Genomic DNA, 23,152 nt, shown 5'->3' with positions numbered 1-23,152 from the left:
GATTGTCCGCTAATATGAAATATAAGGAATTGGGAAGACTATACTTAATACGAAGGGCCAAAAGAAGGCCAATATGTGAGATATCGTCAGTCTGGCTCCACAACCACAATGTGGGGTTGGGTCATTACGTAGGAGGAAACAACGGGTGAGCTGGGTATGACCAATGCATAAACAATATAAAACAGTGGACTCCTTCTGAGGGGAGCAGAAGAAAGAGTGCCATACTGCAGTAGACTCCTTGATTGTGCAGAGTTTATTACTAAGAGCAGTAGTGCTTCAGAAGGCATTCCACTTTTGGGCAAAGAGAGATTTGACATAGACCTGCAGCACGAATCATGAAAGGAAAAGGGGTAAGTATCTGCTTCTCTAGCTAAACAGTCAGCCAGTTCATTCCCTGGGATGCCCACATGACTTGGGACCCAGAGAAAGACAACTGATCAGGCGGCACACTCAAGGGAAGAGAGGAGGTCATGGATAGCAGAGACCAAAGGGTGAAGAGAGTAGCATCGATCGATAGCCTGCAGGCTGGTCATGGAGTCTGAACAAATTAAAATACTGTGGAGGGAGACCTGAGAAACAAAAAGGAGGGCCCTGTGAATGGCTAGCTCTGCTGTAAACACATTACATGATCCCGGCAATAAATGGTGTTTGAAGCCAGTAGGAGATATGAAACCATATCCCACCTTATCGATTGTCATAGAATCACGGGAGGAAAGACATGGGGTGCAGTCCAATGGGTGGAGATCGAGGTCCCGACAAAGTGACATGAGACGCATGCCAACTGACAGTCCCATCCATGGATGGGTGTTAGGAGGGAGACACCCCTCATGGGCAAAGAGCACAGGGTACACAAAATGGTCAGGGAATTGACGAATGGCGATTGCGTAAGAAATATGGAATTGGCTCCGTTGGATGTGTAGAGAGAGAATCCCCGCTTCTGTGAAGAGACTACCAACAGGACTAGGGCAAAAGGCACCTATAGCTAGATGCACCCTACAATGATAGACAGGGTCAAGGAGTTTCAAAGTGGAGGAGGTACTGAGGCATAAACCTGACTACCATAATATAGTCTGGACAAAACCAGAGCATGGTAAAGATGAAGAAGAGTGGAATGGTCTGCACCCCAAGATGTGTGGGCCAGGAGGTGGAGAGCATTAAGCTTCATGTAGTCCTTAGGTGGCGAATGTGGGGCAGCCATGTCAGCTCGTTATCAAAAGTAAGGCCGAAGAAACAGGACTATGCTACAACATCGAGGAGCTGGTTGCCTAAATAAAGTTCTGGATCGGGGTGTACTGTGGGTTGATGATAAAAATGCATTACCCGCGCTTTGGAGGGAGAAAACTGGAAACCATGGGCGTGGCCCACTCAGAGGCCTGTCAGATGGCACCTTGGAGCTGGCGCTCAGCAGATGCTACCGAGTGGGAGCTACACCAGATGAAAAAATCATCGATGTACAATGCTGGGGTAACCAGAGGCCCTAAACAGGTCACAAGCCCATTGATGGAGATGAGGAAGAGTGTGACACTTAGCACAGAACCCTGTGGAATACCATTCTCCTGAATCTGAGGGGCACTGAGTGAAGTGCCAACTCGAACCTGGAAGAGCCAGTGAAATAAAAACACGCGGATAAAAATTGGAAGGGGACCACGGAGGGTAACTAAAATGTGATGGTGCCAAGCCATGTCATACACCTTACGTAGGTAAAGAAGACTGCGACAAGGTGCCAGCGGTGAGTAAAAGCCTGTCGGGTGGCTGATCCATATCGGAATAAATGGTCAGTTGGAGACTGCCCTGCCCAGAAGCCACACTGATACGGAGACAAAAGCCCCCGAGATTCGAGTACCCAACATAATCTAAAGCTGCCCATCCTTCCATGCAGTTTACAAAGTACATTTGTCAGGCTAATTTAGTGGTAGCTGTCTAGAGACATTGGGCTTTTCCCGGGCTTAAGGACAGGGATAACTATACTGTCTCGCCATTGTGACGGAAAAGTACCCATGAGCCAAATTCGGTTGAAGACCCTGGGGAGCTGTTGCCTCTGCGGAACGTCCAAGTGTTGGACCATCTGGTTGAGGATGGAATCCAGTCCTGGGGCTGTCTCTCGTGATGAGCTAAGAGCCTGCACCAATTCCCATTCAGTGAAGGGTGCATTATAGGGCTCAACATTGTGCGGCATGAAACAGAAGGGGGTCTGTTCAGCTCTGCATTTCTGCCGGAGAAAGGTAGCAGGGTACAAAGAGGATTACAATGCCATCGAAAAGTGTGTCGCAAGGTGTTCTGCTAGGACAAATAGATCAGTGCACTGAGCACCTTGGTGGTTCAGATCCTGGACAGTTGACTGCAGTTGGCCCAGAAGACTACAGACCTTGGACCAAACCTGCGATGAAGAGGCATACATCCCCGGGAAAACACAGTGCTCCCAGCATTCCTTTTTACTCTGCTTAATAAGGTAACAAGCCTCAGCACAGAGACTCTTAGAAGTGAGGAGGTTGGTCTGTGAATGGTGTGTCTTAAATCGCTGCAGTACCTGTCAGCGGTCCTGGACAGCGACTGCAACATCCTCAGTCCACCACGGATGCCAGAAATGGACAACTTTTCCTCAATTATGATTGAGCATATTCTTCGAGACTCGGTGCTTGAATTTAAGAGGTTGATGATTGATATTGTTACTGAATACAGTACTTCAGGACTATATGCATAGAGATGAGACTGAGTTATAAGTGGCATAAGAAAAGGTGGTAGATGGGCCCTTTCATCACACACTGTCTCAATCTGGAACACTTTGCATCAACTGTCTTGTTTTTCCAGTATTGCTGCAACCTAACAGTAGTTGTATTATAATTGTGCAGTGAAGCTAAAGATTGCAAGTTGTGTCAGCAACATCAATCGTGGATTATGGCAGCATTTCCTCTCTCACATCTACGCTCTCCACAATGGCCTAAAATATTCCCTTGACTCCACCACCACCTGTGGTGCAAACAGTCTGTCTTTTGTACCACTTGTAACTCATTCAGTCACATCAAATGTCAATAGGAAGAAAATGGGATGAAGTCAAGTGAGACATCGAGTAAGAACTTAAGACTCGAGGTAAACCTTACTGAAAAGAAATATAAAATTGGAGAATTTTAGCATTGATCTTATGGGTTTTTCACAGAGACTACAAATTTATTGTGTAGAATCATGAAAAATGTAAAATCAGACATTCCACTGTACCTCTATTTTGTGAACAATGTTGGAAAACTGTTGGCTACAGTTAACAGAACATCGGGAGGTTGTGATTTGGGTGTCTTGAAGACCTTTAAACAAACACATCTTGTAACTGGCAAGTTTAAACAGATGCAGAAGGGTGGTGTTTATGACTGCATGGCAAAGGAAGTATGGGATGGATTATCTCCTTACATTTTTTTAATAGTTTCAGCAGATTTCAATGGCTTTTCTGCAATTTCCTTCAGAAACCAGAAAAAAGTTATGATATTACTGTCAATAATTATTAAGCATACTTGGCTGGTTTTTCCTTGGAGATTGAAATTGAATTTAAAGCCTTTAAACTGCAGTGGAAATACTTAACCTAAAGGTCACATTTGAATTGATAGCTTGTATGAAGAATTCTCTGAATTCAAGACTAACTTACACGAAAGTGTGAACAATGACAGTAATGATGTATTGAAGTGGTTATGTTTCTTTTCAGCTGTATCAGAATATAAAGTGTCAAATATTAATAAGATAAAGGGATTCTTGTTCAATATACCAGGATCTAATGCTTTTGTGGAAACAGTGTTCTCATTAATGAATAACAAATGGAACGAGCCAAGAAATAGAAGTAGTACAGACTGAGGCAGAGATCCAAATTATGGCGAATTTTAAGTAGTCATGCAAAAATTTTTTTGAAAATGTAAAACAAGATCTTACATTCCTGAAGGATGTGAAAACATCTGCACAATATCGGTAAAATTTTGATGAATATGTATAAATGTTTTTTGTATTTGTAAATATATACCATTGTAATAACACATGGAAACATTAAATACATACTCATTTTCATCTCTCTGAACATCTAGAAAAATCTGAAAATACTCCAGTTTTTTCCCTCCAAAAATGTAGTAGCTATGAGCACCCTTCATCAATAAATAAATAAATAAAATAAAAAATAAAAATAAATAAATAAATAAAATCTGGCAACCCTACTACATTTTCACTGCTCATGCAGTAAAACTGCTACATGAAGTATGACATTTTAATTTGTTACTACTTTACTGCTAACTGTATTCATGGCACATTTTGCAGTCAGTATTCACTTCTACTACTGTATGTAACAGCAATATTATATCTTTGTACAACACATAGTTCAGGGGATGTGACACCATAAACATTGACCTGTGTGAAAACGAAACTGCAGGGTGACATTTGCAAGAGATACAGGTGAAACATGTGCTCATGCTGAACCGATGGAAAAATTTGGATCAAATATGGTACACATATAATATACTGTCCAGAAACAGCCACTTAGATGGTAATAACCAGCAGCCTCCTATTGGGGTGGAGGTCATAACGTGGAGAGAGAAGGGGAAGGATGAGATGGACAGACAGAGAGGGGGAAGGAGGAGATGGAAAGAGAGATGGGAGGAGGAGAGGGAAAGACAAGCAGGAGACTGGAATGAATACATACCCAGGCAATACTGGGTTATTCAGCTACTAAGAAAATAAAAAGTGAACACTGAGTTTTTCTGCATGCTGAAATAAAATGAATCATTTGGGTTAGTGAGCAATAATATAATGCCATGTTGTTGGTGTAGTCATCAGTGTGAAAACTGATTTGATGTAGCTCTGCTAGCTGGTCTACTCTGCACAAGCCTCTTTATCTCTTCATAATTACTTCAAAGCACTTACAGCCATTTGAATCTGCATCCTATAGTTAAGCATTGGTCTCCTCCCTCCACTGCCCAATTGACTTTCCCTTGTAGCCTGTGGTGAGAAGCCTATCAAACCAATCACTCCTTTAACTCATATTATGAAACATAACATGCAATTAACACTGGGAAAGTGATGTGTTTATTAAAAGATACTGTGAAGTTAACTTGATTACAGTACATTTACTAAATTATTAAGCTAACTAACTTTTCCTTTTTTTGGATATAATTCCTACCACCTTGTGCTGACTAAGCAGACTGCTACAATTATTAGAAATTCAAGTCATTTTTAATAGACTTGGCTAGTAAATACACAGTCAACAGGCATAGGTAGTGCACAGAAATATGCCAAGCTCATATCCTAATTGGAGTGGACTCAGTTAAATTCCTGAGATTAAATCTAGATTTTACACCAAACGAAACATGTAGAGTATCTTGTTAGTAATTTTTGTAGCTTCATAATTTCAGTGCAAATAGTAGGTCATGCTACAAACAGAGACAATCATAAAATAGCATACCAATCTTATTTACAACCAGTTATACAGCATGATATTGATTTTTGGAGAAAATAACTAACAGTTTCATTTACTAAAACAACAGAAAGATAATCATTAGAGACACGTGGGCTACACAACTAAACAAATCTAGTCATTCATTACTTTAAAAAAAACTGCAACTATTACATGCAACCCCTCCTCCCTCCCTATGTTCATCTATGACACTAACATACTTCAAACACAGCAAATCATACTTACAGAAGAATTTTTACTATTCACATAATATGAGAAAGAGACATTTTTGGATTAAATGAGACCACTCACCAAAAACACAAGGGCTGAGCTGTCGATAAGCACGTTCGAAAAGAAAGAGAACTTGTAGCTCCTAGCATTATCCTTTTATGAACTACAGTAAAATACACAAAAATAGACAAAAACACACACACACACACCTATGCAACACTTCTGCTTTTTGGTGAGTGGTCTCCTTTATTCCCAAAAGTATTTATATTCTACAAGAACTGTCCTACAACATTTTATAGTTAACAAGAACTTTTACACAACATTTACGAGAAATAAAGATAATTTTATGCTCCTTACTTATTGTCCCCCCCCCCCCTCTGCGAACCATGAACCTTGCCGTTGGTGGGGAGGCATGCGTGCCTCAGCGATACAGATAGCTGTACCATAGGTGCAACCAGAACGGAGGGGTATCTGTTGAGAGGCCAGACAAACGTGTGGTTCCTGAAGAGGGGCAGCAGCCTTTTCAGTAGTTGCAGGTGCAACAGCCTGCATGATTGATTGATCTGGCCTTGTAACACTAACCAAAACAGCCTTGCAGTGCTGGTACTGCGAACGGCTGAAAGCAAGGGGAAACTACAGCCGTAATTTTTCCCGAGGGCATGCAGCTTTACTGTATGGTTACATGATGATGGCGTCCTCTTGGGTAAAATATTCCGGAGGTAAAATAGTCCCCCATTCGGATCTCTGGGCGGGGACTACTCAGGAGGACGTCGTTATCAGGAGAAAGAAAACTGGTGTTCTACGGATCGCAGTGTGGAATGTCAGATCCCTTAATCGGGCAGGTAGGTTAGAAAATTTAGAAAGGGAAATGGATAGGTTAAAGTTCGATATAATGGGAATTATTGAAGTTCGGTGGCAGGAGGAACAAGACTTTTGGTCAGGCGAATATAGGATCATAAATACAAAATCAAATAGGGGTAATGCAGGAGTAGCTTTAATAATTAATAGGAAAACAGGAGTGTGGGTAAGCTACTACAAACAGCATAGTGAACGCATTATTGTGGCCAAGATAGATACGAAGCCCACGCCTAGTACAGTAGTACAAGTTTATATGCCAACTAGCTCTGCAGATGACGAAGAAATTGAAGAAATGTATGATGAAATCAAAGAAATTACTCAGATAGTGAAGGGAGATGAAAATTTAATAGTCATGGATGACTGGAACGCGGTAGTAGGAAAAGGGAGAGAAGAAAACGTAGTAGGTCAATATGGATTGGGGCTAAGAAATGGAAGAGGAATCCACCTGGTACAATTTTGCACAGAGCACAACTTAATCATAGCTAACACTTGGTTCAAGAATCATAAAAGAAGACTGTATACATGGAAGAAGCCTGGAGACACTGACAGGTTTCAGATAGATTATGTAATGGTAAGACAGAGATTTAGGAACCAGGTTTTAAGTTGTAAGACATTTCCAGGGGCAGATGTGGACTCTGACCACAATCTATTGGTTACGAACTGTAGATTAAAACTGAAGAAACTGCAAAAAGGTGGGAATTTAAGGAGATGGAACCTGGATAAACTGACTAAACCAGAGGTTATACAGAGTTTCAGCGAGAGCATAATGGAACAATTGACAGGAATGGGGGAAAGAAATACAGCAGAAGGAGAATGGGTAGCTTTGAGGGATGAAGTAGTGAAGGCAGCAGAGGATCAAGTAGGTAAAAAGACAAGGGCTAGTAGAACTCCGTGGGTAACAGAAGAAATATTGAATTTAATTGATGAAAGGAGAAAATATAAAAATGCAGTAAATGGTGGTGGTTAGTGTTTAACGTCCCGTCGACAACGAGGTCATTAAAGACGGAGCGCAAGCTCGGGTTAGGGAAGGATTGGGAAGGAAATCGGCCGTGCCCTTTCAAAGGAACCATCTCGGTATTCGCCTGAAACGATTTAGGGAAATCAAGGAAAACCTAAATCAGGATGGCCGGAGATGGGATTGAACAGTCGTCCTCCCGAATGCGAGTGCAGTAAATGAAGCAGGCAAAAAGGAATACAAACGTCTCAAAAATGAGATCGACAGGAAGTGCAAAATGGCTAAGCAGGGATGGCTAGAGGACAAATGTAAGGATGTAGAGGCTTATCTCACTAGGGGTAAGATAGATACTGCCTACAGGAAAATTAAAGAGACCTTTGGGGAAAAGAGAACCACTTGTATGAATATCAAAGGCCCAAATGGAAACCCAGTTCTAAGCAAAGAAGGGAAAGTAGAAAGGTGGAAGGAGTATATAGAGGGTCTGTACAAGGGCAATGTACTTGAGGACAATATTATGGAAATGGAAGAGGATGTAGATGAAGATGAAATGGGAGATACGATCCTGCGTGAAGAGTTTGACAGAGCACTGAAAGATCAGAGTCGAAACAAGGCGCCGGGAGTAGACAACATTCTATTAGAACTACTGACGGTCTTGGAAGAACCAGTCCTGACGAAACTCTACCATTTGGTGAGCAAGATGTATGAGACAGGCAAAATACCCTCAGACTTCAAGAAGAATATAATAATTCCAATCCCAAGGAAAACAGGTGTTGATAGATGTGAAAATTACCGAACTATCAGTTTAATAAGCCACAGCTGCAAAATACTAATGTGAATTCTTTACAGACGAATGGAAAAACTGATAGAAGCCAACCTCGGGGAAGATCAGTTTGGATACCGTAGAAATATTGGAAAACGTGAGGCAATACTGATCCTACGACTTATCTTAGAAGCTAGATTAAGGAAAGGCAAACCTACGTTTCTAGCATTTGTAGACTTAGAGAAAGCATTTGACAATGTTGACTGGAATATTCTCTTTCAAATTCTGAAGGTGGCAGCGGTAAAATACAGGGAGCGAAAGGCTATTTACAATTTGTACAGAAAGCAGATGGCAGTTATAAGAGTCGAGGGACATGAAAGGGAAGCAGTGGTTGGGAAGGGAGTGAGACAGGGTTGTAGCCTATCCCCGATGTTATTCAATCTTTATATTGAGCAAGCAGTGAAGGAAACAAAAGAAAAATTCAGAGTAGGTATTAAAATCCATGGAGAAGAATAAAAACTTTGAGGTTTGCCAATGACATTGTAATTTTGTCAGAGACAGCAGAAGACTTGGAAGAGCAGTTGAACGGAATGGATAGTGTCTTGAAAGGAGGATATAAGATGAACATCAACAGAAGCAAAACGAGGATAATGGGATGTAGTCGAATTAAGTCGAGTGATGCTGAGGGAATTAGATTAGGAAATGAGACACTTAAAGTAGTAAAGGAGTTTTGTTATTTGGGGAGCAAAATAACTGATGATGGTCGAAGTAGAGAGGATATAAAATGTAGACTGGCAATGGCAAGGAAAGAGTTTCTGAAGAAGAGAAATTTGTTAACATCGAATATAGATTTAAGTGTCAGGAAGTCATTTTTGAAAGTATTTGTGTGGAGTGTGGCCATGTATGGAAGTGAAACATGGACAATAAATAGTCTGGACAAGAAGAGAATAGAAGCTTTCGAAATGTGGTGCTAAAGAATAATGCTGAAGATTAGATGGGTAGATCACATAACTAATGAGGAGGTATTGAATAGAATTGGGGAGAAGAGGAGTTTGTGGCACAACTTGACTAGAAGAAGGGTCCGGTTGGTAGGACACGTTCTGAGGCATCAAGGGATCACAAATTTAGCATTGGAGGGCAGCGTGGAGGGTAAAAATCGTAGAGGGAGACCAAGAGATGAATACACTAAGCAGATTCAAAAGGATGTAGGTTGCAGCAGGTACTGGGAGATGAAGTAGCTCGCACAGGATAGAGTAGCATGGAGAGCTGCGTCAAACCAGTCTCAGGACAGAAGACCACAACAACAACAACAACAACAACAACAACACTTATTGTTTAGAATTATATGCTCTGTACCACCAAAATATGGAAATAAAACACTGCAACAACTTGTAAGTATAGCATTCTGTACACAATAGAGAGGAGAGGGGCGGGGGGGGGGGGGGGGGGGGGGCAGCCTCCATAATGCCCAACTTCAAAGAGCAGAGATGCTATTACTCAAATTCATGAAGGATGACCTGATAGTTTAGCAAGATGTACCCATCATTAGTCTTACTGAGTATACAATAGAAAAATGATACAAATATTAAAATAATGCTGCCTATCATTAGCTGTTATTTTGTAACAGTGAAGACATATTAAAAATGTGGGCTATATTTTGAAATTTCCCCAGTACTCTAATCAGATGGTGAGTAAACATACACAATGAAAAAAATAAATAACAATTCCGAAGTTTTAAATGAAAGACTTCAACTTCCCTATACTAAAGTGGAAGAATCCAGAAATTGTTTTGGAAATCTGCCAGTGACTTTAGAACTGATGAAATATGATTTGGCAGTAGTACTCCCAACTGAAGAGCCTGCTTCTCTTTTTGTGTACAGCATACCAAAATCAGCAAGAGGGCCATTTTAATTTCATGACAAGCAAAGGGCCATTTTACAATATTAAAAAAAAGGAAAAAAATTGCTGCAGACTGAATATCAGTCTTGCTGACAAATAATAAATATACTACCGATAGGTCCAGTCTGCTGTCTTGGTCGAGTCCTCTTACATACAAAGCATCATATGTCGCAGATGATGGACAAGTCAAGTTACAAAGCAAGTGCATGCATACAGCTATGGATACATTGGCAGCATACGTAACACATTAATATGGCAATATACAGTTGAATATTGACATATTTATGTTACATTAACATCTCTCACTGCTATTACACAGAGTCCACTAAGATGTATCAAGGTTTTGGCATATAGAGTCATGAAAGTGCCTGGGGTTGAGAGACAAAATCTAGGAAAAACCATCTCCTGATCTCCACTTCCAACCTCTTCACGATGGACATAGCAGAGTAGATACACAACACTAAACTTTATAATATAAGTATTTATTGAAGGATAAATGGGTCCTTGTTTAGAACATTGTGAAATTTTAACAACATTCCATAGTTTCTTTTGTACTGTTTGCTGTAAGTCAGTTATTTTGTTGCCATGAGTTGTCTTCCTTTCTTATGACTGTGTTTTGATGATGATGATGATGAATATGATGATGATGATGATGATTTATGGTGGAGGGCACTAAACAGCTAGGTCATCAGCGCCCTTGCATTAATGTTATACCGAAGAAGATTTTCATAATCTATGGAAGGAGATCAATAAACTGGAAAACTACATTTGATCCTACCACAGGAAATGTAAAGCAACATCAGGAAGGTGAGGTTCAGAAAAGCCCGTAATAAAACCCCAGTGAAACACAGCAGGATAAATAAACGAAATCATGGAGAAAATACCTCTAAAGATGCTGTTAAGAAAGGGACAAATAAGCATGGCTAGATTACGACTTAGAAACAATACATGACCCAGCCACTCTGTGACGCATTAAGATTGTACACCAAGTATTTTGGGAAGAATTCCGGACAGCACTCAAAATTTTAAGACGCGAACAACACTCGCCTTGTTATCAGTTAAAATGAGGGAAGATCCTGTGGGAGACCCAGTTCAACACTCAGGTCGTCATATAAAACACACTCAGTTAAAATATGCCATACTGACAGCTGTGTCCCGCATCTCTGACATACTGGGGGCTCCTCCTGACGTAAGAGGAAGCCGTGTGTCAGTGGGCAATGTCCCACTCTAAGCCGAGTAAGGGCTACTTCTTCACACTGTCGCAAGCAGAAGGAGGTGATCCATTGTCACCCCAAGTTTTGATAGCACATAGTTTATTGTTCCTCACTTCCAGCCACTGGTAGTCCCACCAACATATGGCCTTCCTCGTCACAAATGAAGTGACAGCCCGCAGAGGGACTGAACAGCTGGCAGGAGGAGGAAGGGAGCAAGTCTCCTTAGCAGAAGCATCAGCGAGTTCGTTTCCCTGGATGCCTATGTGCCCTGGAACCCAGAAAAAAATGATTTCCTTGTTTTGCCTGTGCAAGAGAAGGAGAGCATCCTGCAATTGTTACACCATCTGATCTCCTGGGTAAATCTGTCCAACAGTGAGAAGGACACTTTACAAATCGGAGTAGATGATAAATTTTTTGTCACGGCGCCGTCTCATCTGCTCCATTGCTCTCAGGATAGCAAACAATTCCAAGTAATAAATTGAAAACTGCTCTGGGAGCCCTATCCTGAGGACAGTGTCCCGGAACACAACAGAACAACCGAAAACATCTCCCTGCTTAGAACCATCCGTGTAGACGGTAATAAAATCTAATTTAATTTTAAAAACATGGTCTGGGGTACAATGCTTCTTGTAACCAGTCAGTTCTAAAAGCAATCTAGGCCTTGGTAGTAGTCAGGGGGATGCCCTACTCCACCCCTGGCTTTGGAGCTTAATGCCCCCCACCTGTAATAATTCAAGGCTCTCCCTTGCACAGATCCCAAATGATGTGTTGCCTACGGTCGATGATCGAACAGCCATTCCAGTGGCAGCTCAACAACGCAACTGGATGCTGGCGATGTAGGAACGAACAACGCACTTTATGAGAAGAAGACGTCGAATAGGCAGTGGAGGTTCACCAGCCTCTGCACACAAACTAACAACAGGGCTCATGTGATAGGCCCCTGTTGACAGCCTAATACCATCATAGTGAACAGCATCCAGCATTTTAAGGTATGAAGGCCTTGCTGACCCATAAATCTGGCATCCATATTCAAGCCGAGGTCGCACAAAGGCCTTACGAAGCAGACATGCTCTGTCAGCTCCCCAAGACCTATAACTAACACATTTAAGGATGTTTAAGGCCTTGAGACATCTCAGTTTCAGTTCTTTAAGGTGAGGCAACCATGTTAACTTCTCATCAAAGATAAGACCCAGATACTTCACCTTTTCCATAAAAGTAAGATCAGAGTCTCCCAGTTTTAAAATGGGCAAATTAAACAGAGAGCATAAAAGTAAGATCGGAGTCCCCCAGTTTTAAAATGGGCAAATTAAACAGAGAGCAGGAGTGATTAAAAGCAACACAAACTATTTTCTCTAATGAGAATTTAAAACCTGTGGTGTGAGACCATTCCTCGAACCATCTGATCGTCAGCTGCAATTGGCAAGTAGCCGTGGCGAGGCTGTAGGATGCACAGAAGACGGAGAAGTCATCCACAAATAAGGGACATAGTACTGGACGTCACACTGTGGTTGTAATACTATTGATTGTGATGGCGAAAGCCATGACACTTAAAAAACTCCCTTGACGGACACCATTCTCCTGCTTAAAACAGTCAGACAAGACATTCCCAACCCTGTATCTAAAGTATCTGTCCGAGAGAAAGGACCATATGAGGGTCGGTAGACATCTGTGGAATCCCCACTGATGGAGCTGCGACAAAATATTATGCCTCCAGGTAGTATCGCAGGCTTTTCCAAATTGAAGAAAACACCGATAGGTGTTGCTTATGAAGGATAGCTTGTTGAATTGCATCTTCGAGCAGGGTCAGGTTATCGAGAATGGAGTGATACCTCCTGAACCCACACGGGGACATGGTTTCCAGAACCCACACTAGGCGCCGACTGACCATACACTCCAGTGTCTTTCCTACGCAGGTTGTCAGGCTAATACTACGATAACTGCCAGGATCTGTTTGATCCTTTCCTGGTTTTAAAACTGGGATTAAAATAGATTCCTTCCACGAGTTGGGAAAGTCACCAGTTATCCAAATTTTATTGAAGTGCTGAAGGAGGACTTCTTTTGACTGTCGGTCCAACTCTTGTAGCATGATGTAGGTTGTTTCCAGGGTCATATCACAAGCAACTGACAATGCAGAATCCAGCTCCCACAGAGAGAAAGGCAGGCTGCATTCTTCCATGCTGGTGGAACGGAAATCAAGATCAGCCTTCTCCTGTGCCTCCCGATATTGACAGGAGGTGGGATCCTGGCTAGAATCGGCCGTAATGGATTTGTATGATTCAGCTATTGTCTGAGCTATATCCATTGTCGATGTTACAAGAGACCCCAGTATTCGTACAACTGCTATTGGCGGTCAAGAGTTGTGCCTTGAGATCCTTCTAATGGCTTTCCATACTTTGCATGTGAGTGTGGACCTATTGATGGAGTTCAGGAACTCTTGTCAAGACCTCTTCTTACTTTCCCAAATTACTCTCCTCGCCTTTGCATGCGCTATTCAAAAGTTTGCAAGATTCTCATCTGTAGGGCATCGACTGAATCTCCGCATTGCTGCCCTCCTGTTCCTGATTGCAAAGCAACACTCATCATTCCGCCAAGGGACAGGTCGCCTCCTAGACACTTCCACAGACTTTGGGATGGATGCATCAGTAGCATGGCGAATCACAGCCGTAATGTGATCCACCCAGTCCTGGATGCCATCACATTGCTCGAAAACAGCTAACTGCCTCTAAAGCATCCAGTTAGCCTTCTTGAATAACCATCTCGGCGGCTTTCTTTCAGGATCTGCTCCATCAAGCAGATGGATCCAGATTGGGACATGGTCACTAACATGAAGGTCATCATCCACTGCCCACTGAACAATGTCCCCAAGAGCAGGGGAGCAGGAGAGGACTACGACTGTAGACGAACCTGTAGCGGTGCTAAAACATGTGGCTTGATCCATGTTCAGCAGTATAAGATCTGTTTTGTGCAGCATTTCCTCAAGTACCCGACCCTTGGAGCATGTGGTGTTAGAACCCCATAGTGCACTGTGTGCATTGAAGTCCCCCAAAAGGAGAAAGGGTCGGGGTAGTTCATCAAGATGATGAGTGAGGACCCCACTATCAAGAGGCTTATGGGGTGGTAAACACAAAGAGCACACTGTGATGTCAACATGGGCCACTATCTGAATAGTAACCGCTTGTGGTGTTATTGTTAAGGGAATAGGTGAGGAGTGGAAAGTGTCCTTTATGAACACTGCAACCCCACCTTTTGTCCTGTCACCATAAGGTTGTCGTTTCTATAAAGGTGATAACCTCCAAGTACAGGTGTGTCAGTCTCTTTAAAATGAGTCTCTTGAAGGCAGAGGCAAAAGGGTCTGTCCTGTACAAGGAGTCTCAGTTCCGCCAGATGAGTCCTGTATCCATTTATATTCCACTGAAGTATGGGAGCCATTTCGTCAATGTGGTCTTGATTTACCCGTCTTTGCGCCAAAGTGGTGAGGCACTTGTAGAGTAAGGCAGGGTTTTGGGGCTGACTGGGTCTGGTTGGTGATGAGGCATCAAAATCCATGATGTCCTCATCATCAGTCAGATGTGCCAGAATGGCGTCTGATGGTGCCCGGGTCAGCTTTTGACCTGTATATTGGGATCCTTTCCCTGCTCCCTTTCCCAGAAAGGATGAGGGGGGGAAGGGAGCAGTGAGAGCCACTTTTCTTCTAAGAAACTTGGTGTTGAGGGACACTCTGCTTTTGGGGTGCCTTGGGCTGTGCACTGTGGAAGCATTAACCTTAATAATAGGTTTCTGCATCGATGAAGCATAAGAAGTGGCAAAGACGGGGTTTCATCACCTGATAGTCCTTTTTGGCTTCTGCATATGAGACCCGCTTAGTCACTTTGATTTCCTGAATTTTGCATTCCTCTGCAAAAACAGGGCAGGCTTGGCTCCAGATTGGGTGACTTCCAGAGCAGTAAATACAGACTGCTGGAAATGGACAGTCCGTCCCAGCTTCATGGGCTGCCTTTCCACACTTCCCTCAAGTCACTTCACCTCTGCAACTCAGTGTTGTATGGCCAAAATGCTGGCATTTGAAGCATCACATAGGGTTAGGTACATAGGGCTGAACCCTAAGTTGGAGGAAACCTGCCACAATAAAAGTGACAGTCTTCTCAGTCTCTCCATTGTTCTTGCATGTCCTTTGTTCCACATCTATGATCCCCTGTGGTGCCCATTTTTGTTTGAGTTCAGCAACATCTATATCCATAATATCACAACAGGTTACCACGCCTCTGCTGGAGTTAAGGGAGTTACGCAACTCAACAATGATGTCGTACTCACCCAATTTCTGTGACTTCTTAAGGAGTTCCACCTGCTTTGCCTGGTTAGTCTCAACAAGCAAGGAACTATTGTGCAACTGCTTAATAGACTTTTTGGGTTCCAGCCAGCCCTTCTAAGCCTTTATGGATTTAGAAGGATACACTTTTTCAAAGGTCCCCTCCTTCCTCTTGATCACTACAAAGTCATTATGATTCACAACTCCTTGAGCCCCATTACTGACAACAAGTTGATTATCAGGAGGACTAGCCACCCTCATTCTTTTTGATGAATGGGAGTGAGGATTCCCAGGCAGTACACACTTCCTGCTGGGAGGAGAAGAAGAAGATTTCGAGGGTTCCATCTCGGTGCCACGAGCAGCTAGGGAAATAAGGGACCACTCAGACAGAGTCCCGTGTGCCTGAGTAAGCCTTATACAACCGAGGTGCGACAGGTTCCCCGCTAATGACTGTTCCACCTCAACAGCCATGCATCTCATCAGCGCACAGCACACCTTGAGATAGAGGTTTTTTTTATAGAGGTTTATTCCATCGTTGTGATCTGGGCAGTCAAGCCAAGATCTCCACTCCCTGTGACACACAACGTTCCACCGCCGCGCCGCAACGTGGTTGCTGAAGCATGGCCAGAGCTTACAGTGACAGGGGCCTGCCGGCGCTTACCAATTCCCAGCCCTGTAACCCCGGGGTCGCCAAGCCCGTATCCAGCAAATGAATGCCGAACCCCTGGGGGCGACTGTGTTTTACACACTGCTGTAATTCTTCCCTACTTTCCACTATAATCACCAGCAGATACGGCAGTTTCTTTTCAAACTTTATAACTAAAATTGAGGAAATAAAGACATAAAAACACAGAAATATAAACTAGTAACAACAGTATCAAATGAAATGTCTAAAGAGAAAAATAAGACACACGAAATAGACTGCTGCCCAGTGAAATGTTTAGCACTGTTGTCACACTCACTCACACACACACACACACACACACACACACACACACACACACACACACACACACACCAAAGTGATGACATTATCCTAGAGTCATTAGTTCCTTCCTTGGGGAGGAGAGATGGATAGAATGGGGAAAGTAAATCTGGAAAAAGGAAGTCACTTAGCCCCCACAATGAGAGGGACCCACCTTTAGTAAGGACTACAGTTGAAGGGGTCTTTCCTGCCCGAAAAACAAACTAATAGTTCTGAAAGTTATGATCATGGCATCCTTTTTACTTTGGTGCATCACTATTACCAGTGCTAAACATTTCACCTCCTGGAGGTATGTACTTCCAGTAATTCTGTCTCATAGTTACTGAATTATTAATAAGTGTATTTAACTGAACTGTAACCATACCAGAGATTCACTCCTGTTGTCACAAACAGCAATCAATATTATGGTAAGATCTCCCACATTACTGAACAACTTGGCTGCTTCCTCATGAAATACACAGATTGTTCGTGCATCTTCTTCTTCATTTTTAGTCTTACATAAATACTGCAACAAAAAAGGCATAAAGTATGCTAACTTGTATCTACAACATTATTCTGAAATCTAGGGGTTTCGGTATTACCAAAAGAGCATGATTTATAATACAACATCTAAAATGATCTGCAAAGTGAAACTAATACAAAAAAAATTCCTACTTAATGTGTAATAACAGGCACAGGCACGTACAAATGTCAACCAATCTGAAGTGACTTCTTATTTACTCTCTGAACAGTGAATTTCCTATAACCTTTTCTTCTCTTTTGTCTTCCCATTCCCCTTGAATTGGTCAAGTAGACAAAAGTGGTTACATTATAAAATAGCACCGAAGGATTGCAACTGAATGCAGGGCACAAGGCAATCAAATGTAACATCCCACAAGGTTCAGTTTTTTGCCTGTTCCTATTTTTTATCTGCACTTGTGACTGATAAAGTTTTTCAATATTTGTAATGTTTGGTAGTGAGTCAAACATTTATTGTACTCCATCACTCAAATAATAGAGGAAACCCTTCAGGCAAACAAATAAATTAAGGCATACCTCATCCTAGGTAATCATCATTAGAAACTGAATTAATCATCAGTTGTTGTTAAACTGCTTTTGCTTGATCAGGTCAAATAACCAGATTAGCATAAAAGTTTTTACAAAGCTCTCACTTTTTCAGTTATACTAAATAGTGGTGTTTTCCTGCCACTGCCTGCTTATTATTTGTATGCCTGCACTGAGAGTAATTAAGAAAAACTATTTTTATGCGATGATAAACTAATAAGGGGTTCAAATTCAACCTTACCACAGTCAATACAACAGAAAATGCATTTAACTGGGTCACAGCAAAGAGCTTAGTTCTTGACTTTAGAAAAAATAAAAAGCTTAACTAATGCAGATCGAAATTAATAAAAATGATTAATACATCCCGGGAAGAGGCATTTCTAATCACTTACTGGCTAAAGCTTCCAATGTTAAAGCAAACAGCAAATTAAAATGGAAGCTGCAATATCTGCATGGTAAAGAGTGGTGTTCATTGTAAATACATTTCTATGCTTAATGCATGTGAATAAATACTATCCTTTGATAATCATTAATTATAACCATATTGATGTGATTGGACAAATATTAATCTTAGCAACAGGAAACAATAGCTACTCAATATAGTTGGGGTGGCGGCAATTCTTTCAAGTAGCAGTTTCCCTGTCAATCAAAATATGTTAAAATTATCCAGTTCAAATGTAAATAGTATATATAAATGGAGTGACACTTTGAAACATCCTGAAGGATTAAAACTGTGTGCTGGACCAGGATTCGAATTTGGGAACTCTGACTTTCACAGGCAAGTGCTTTAGCAACCGAGGTAGCCAAGCACAACTCAAGACCTTTGCCAGTACCTCATCTCCTATCTTTCAAACAACACTGAATGTCTCCTGCATAACTTGCAGGATTAGCACTCTTAACAGAAAGGATATTGCAGAAACATGGCTAAGCCACAGCCCGGGGAGTGGTTCTCACAATGAGTTTACACCCTGCAGCGAAGTGCGCTGATATGACTAATCCTGGCAGATTAAAACTGTGTGTTAGACCCAGGTTCGAGTCCTGGCCCAGCACACAGCATTAATCTTCCAAGATGTTTCATATCAGTGCACACTGTGATGCAGTACGAACATTCATTCTGGTAGTGCCCTCTTACTTTTAATATGGTGTACATGATTAATTTTTAACAGCTACTACTCTTCGCTATTTATACCTTAACTGATTCCACACCCCAGAAAATTCTCTTTCATAACGGGGTCCTCAGAATATGATGAATGAATGAATTTAGTGATGATTACACAAGTCAGTTTCTGTTGGGTTAATTGAAGCCTTTGATACTGCTTTACTGCTCCTTATGGGAGTAACTAATGTAATAATAATGCGGTTTAGATTATTCTTTAAAAAATATAGTAAAATTATTTTGTGGAATTTTGTAGGTCTCTCTTCAGTGGCCAAGGAACTCTTAACAACACTGATAAACAATGTGATAGCATTCAGATACACCACTGTGGTCACTAACAAGCAGCTAAGTATGAGCCTGAAACATGAAAACTTAAGCAAAACAAAACCAACATGCAAACAGAACCCCCACTGTAATAGGTATTTTTTTTATTTTTATGGAAATGCCGTTCTTATTAACACATTGAAACATATTAATAACGTGAAATATCAGATCACAGTGTAAAAACTGGGTTTTTATAAGCGACATATATGTATGTACAAAAAACGATTATTGTTGAGTCACAAACCTGACACATCAAGTATTCTACAGTTCACTTTTTCAACACATCCTCCATAAACAAGAAAAGTGCTGAGAGTAACGTCACTGGCTGTACTTTGATCAACAGTGAACTCGCCACATCCACCTATAAAGGTCTATAATACAACAAAATCTTTCCATCTCTTCCTCCACTCAAACAGATCACCATCTTTGTTAGATCTGTAAGACTAGTAAACTACACAATCTAGGCAACCACTCACAAGAACTATATGACACACTGTAAACAAAACACACAAACAACATCTAAAACATAGAAGCACAAACAAAAAATATCAGATACCACCTGCATAACATATGTCACACTTCAAATAACATACAGGTGACTCACTTTTTCACTAATATCATGTTACATATGATCATAACAGGCACAAGGTACAAAAATAATTTCCAAATGTTCTCCAAATTGTTAGCTATGTACAAAATGCAGCTCATTTATGTGTATATTGTTTTTAACAATATGTACAGACATAAGCCATGACCTTGCGGCTATCCAAAATTCAAATATATAACTTGCCACTCCCCGTACAAATTTTCTAAAAATTTGATCTTCAGATGACAAATCCCTGTTATTGCTGTAAGAGGTAATGTTGACTGTAATAAGCCTCCCACTAACAGTAGTCGTGCATGACACTAGCTATAGGCCAGCTATAAAGTCACATACTCATTACATATTTTGTAATGTAGAACAGCAACTGAACTGTGTGAGTGGAAAGGATGACTTTTTTCTAGTACCTTTATGTGATGCCAATGTGGGTGACTATTTACATAGAAACTGAATGTGGATGGTGTCTTTTACATGTCGTATATAAGCCACCAATACTTAATGATAGATAAGTCATTCACTTAATGTACAGAAGAAACATAGGTCTAATATCTCCTATGGTATTCAGTATCTTCACTCATACCACAACGCAGTGGTCCCCACACAAAACCTAAAATGTTAATGGAAGCACAAATGACACACCAATTGACCAATCATCTGCACAGAGCAGTTGAAATGAAACTTTAAATTCCTACTGTGTAGTGCACATACGATATAAATTATTCTCACCTCTATGTTGTTCATCAGCATGATGCAAGGAGCAAATTGTTTCACTTTGCTAAAAGCAAATTTCAGTTTCCCTTCTGTCGATGCTGCAGTTCCTGACTGGATTTCCAAGCAGTCTATGCTCCAAATTCCTAGACCCAGTTTCTGTGCAACACTTGATATAATACTCATTTTCCCACATCCCCGCTGTCCATAGAGCAAAAACATGGGCTTAACTTTTAAGCTCCTTGTGTTAAGAATAAATGGCCGCAGACACCTCTCTAATTCTTCAGAATACTTCTCAAGTCCCCATGGGCATAGTGTTATGAGATGTGAATCATAATTTGAAGCAGCCAAAGTTGTCTTGTCTGCCACCAGTCTCCAACGAACAGATGGGAGGCACCTCTGATGACATCCAGCCTGTATTAATGTTGATGAACTTTGTTCTACAAAGTACCCCATTTTAACGTCCTTTAAGAAATCATCAGTATATGATTCACCAGTAATTTCCTCTACTACGAAGTACAGTTTTTCGATACCTTGGTTACCAGGCATGTAACGGATTTCTGGCGCACAGTGTAAAACATTTATGCAAAATAGTTCATTTTCACAAAGGTATCGTGGATGTTTGAAGTATTTCGTCAACACAACATCCATTAATGCATTGTCTATATCAGGAGGTCTTTTTACATATCTTACAGCCGCTTTGTTTGCTTTACTAGGTACAAAACTTTGGTCCACTTGGCGCCCAAGAATTGATATGCTATGGTTATCAGATAATTCCAAACTATTTTTCAGGTTGTCATATTTCACATCACTAATTAAAGCTGTAGGAGGGTCAAGATTCACAAGACCGATTATTTGCACCAGCACACACTTTAATGTTTGCTCCGATTCATTCTCCGAGTCAATCTTTGAATCCGTTTTCTGTACTTTTACCCAGTGTCCATTTGCCACACGAAGCTCATCAAGTATACTACTACTAACAAATAAACAGCTGTTCGAATCTACGATCACTTCATGAAGAGATCCTGGAATTAGCTCTAGCAAAATATCGTCGGGTAATGGCACTAAAGACACAGAAATATTTCTCATTTTTTGGTTTTTGTATGCAATGAACAACGTAGAAAATATTGGGAACAAAGCGTTGTGATGCCGGGGCAACAAGATTCTTGCTGTGAATCGCAGCACACTGAGTAATGTGGCAACCTCGGCTGCTCGTGTTTTCTTTTTCATTTTAAAACGTATAACAAAAAATTGTTGTCACTGATAATTCGGTAAACGAGACGACAAATGATTTATTAAATAGTAATACAACTTTAAACAGTAATCTTCCTATTGCCACCTTGATTCGGTTACCTGCTTTTCGTCATTCTAATTTCATAACAGTGAATCTTAATCTAATTAAGTTATCAATGAGGTTAAGAGAAATAAAATAAAAACAACACGTCAACCATAATGAGACATGACCTTTCACTACGTAGCTGCGATAAGAAGTCGCTGTGGCTGCAAACTTAATAAAGCACTATGTGGTCAAATGTTTACTACAAACATTTCCGTTGCGAAATAAAGGCATCATCTCAGTGTTGTTCAGTCATAAAACGTAACAGAACACAAGCTTAACGCCAACACTATTTCTGCGCATGTAAACAAAAATTTGCCTTTAAAATAGAACTAAACGTTAGATTCAACCATGATGATGAATAGACGTATTTATTAGTATATGTATCTGAGCTAAAGAAATTCATCAAGCTGACATTTTAGGGGAAGCGGGAACCATATATTCAAATATAATATAGCATGGATGTTACTCAAAAATCAACAAAGCATTTCATTTCTCCACCATTACGACATTCATTTGTCACCGTCAGTCAGTGATATCTGAGCTCTGGCTCTCAGTGGTCTGCGATTTTACTGTTGTTCAGTTCATCAGAGAGTCACAGATACAGATACATGTCTGTGGATTCACACAAGCAACAAAAGTGTCACCACGATTTATGGCAAACTTCAGTTGCAGTTCAGTTGTATGTGTGAACTCCTAGTTAGATGAAACTTTTGTCATGCCACAAAAAGCTCAACTCGGTTGTGCTTCTTTGCGCCACTTTCCTTCCATTACTGTTTCCTGGTAGTAGTATTTCGAAACACAAGCATCCGGTCGATGTTATTTGGAGTAACTGTTGGTGTGCTCTGTTCGATTTCAGCATGTCTTCATTTTATTACTAAATAAAGTGAAAACCCCATGTAGAGTTGCTAGTCTCCCAACGGGCGCCTCTCCAGGTGGCGGATAGGGGAATGCTCACCAGATGTGGTTGGTATCAGGGAAATAAAATACCCAGGGGGTGGACCGAAACTATCTGATGGTGCCTTGAAGCGTGATATTGGCTTATCAAAGGCTAAATGAAGCAAATAATGAGAATAAATTACCTATTGTGGTAGAAATGACTCTATTTGAAAGAGAAACTGTAATTATTGGTGTATATGCACCCATGAATGATACAAGAGACCTGGAGAAAGATACTTTCTTTACAATCCTTAGGAAGACTATAGAAAAAATCCCAAGAAGGAAGGAACTGGTTATCATGGGAGTATGAACAGAAGAGTAGGAATTAGAGAATCATGTCTGACAGTGGGGAAACATGGAGAGACAGAATATAATGACAATGGAGAACGACTGATTGAACAGTTTGATCTGAAAATTACT

The 23,152-nt window shown here is 41.1% G+C and overlaps 1 protein-coding gene across 2 annotated transcripts in view; it reads right to left on the bottom strand.

Annotated features, from left to right (window-relative positions):
* The window catches only part of LOC124776223 (peroxisome assembly factor 2), a 158,142-nt gene extending 136,028 nt beyond the window's left edge, over positions 1 to 22,114 (bottom strand). Inside the window, exons 1-2 of one of the 2 annotated variants that reach the window (XM_047251080.1) lie at positions 20,476 to 22,114; positions 16,989 to 17,129 (exon numbers count right to left, since the gene is read on the bottom strand). In XM_047251080.1, the coding sequence (XP_047107036.1) occupies positions 16,989 to 17,129; positions 20,476 to 21,687 (1,353 nt within the window). In that variant the 5' untranslated portion in view covers positions 21,688 to 22,114. The remainder of the gene's footprint in view (positions 1 to 16,988; positions 17,130 to 20,475) is intronic. The other variant, XM_047251079.1, reaches the window with a different exon arrangement.
* Between the last annotated feature and the right edge of the window lie 1,038 nt (positions 22,115 to 23,152).

The sequence above is a fragment of the Schistocerca piceifrons genome, chromosome 2 (genome assembly GCF_021461385.2).
Source record: "Schistocerca piceifrons isolate TAMUIC-IGC-003096 chromosome 2, iqSchPice1.1, whole genome shotgun sequence".
NCBI classification, from domain to species: Eukaryota; Metazoa; Arthropoda; class Insecta; order Orthoptera; family Acrididae; genus Schistocerca; species Schistocerca piceifrons.
Note: the sequence above shows the minus strand (reverse complement) of the source record. Positions and strands in the feature narration are given on the sequence as shown.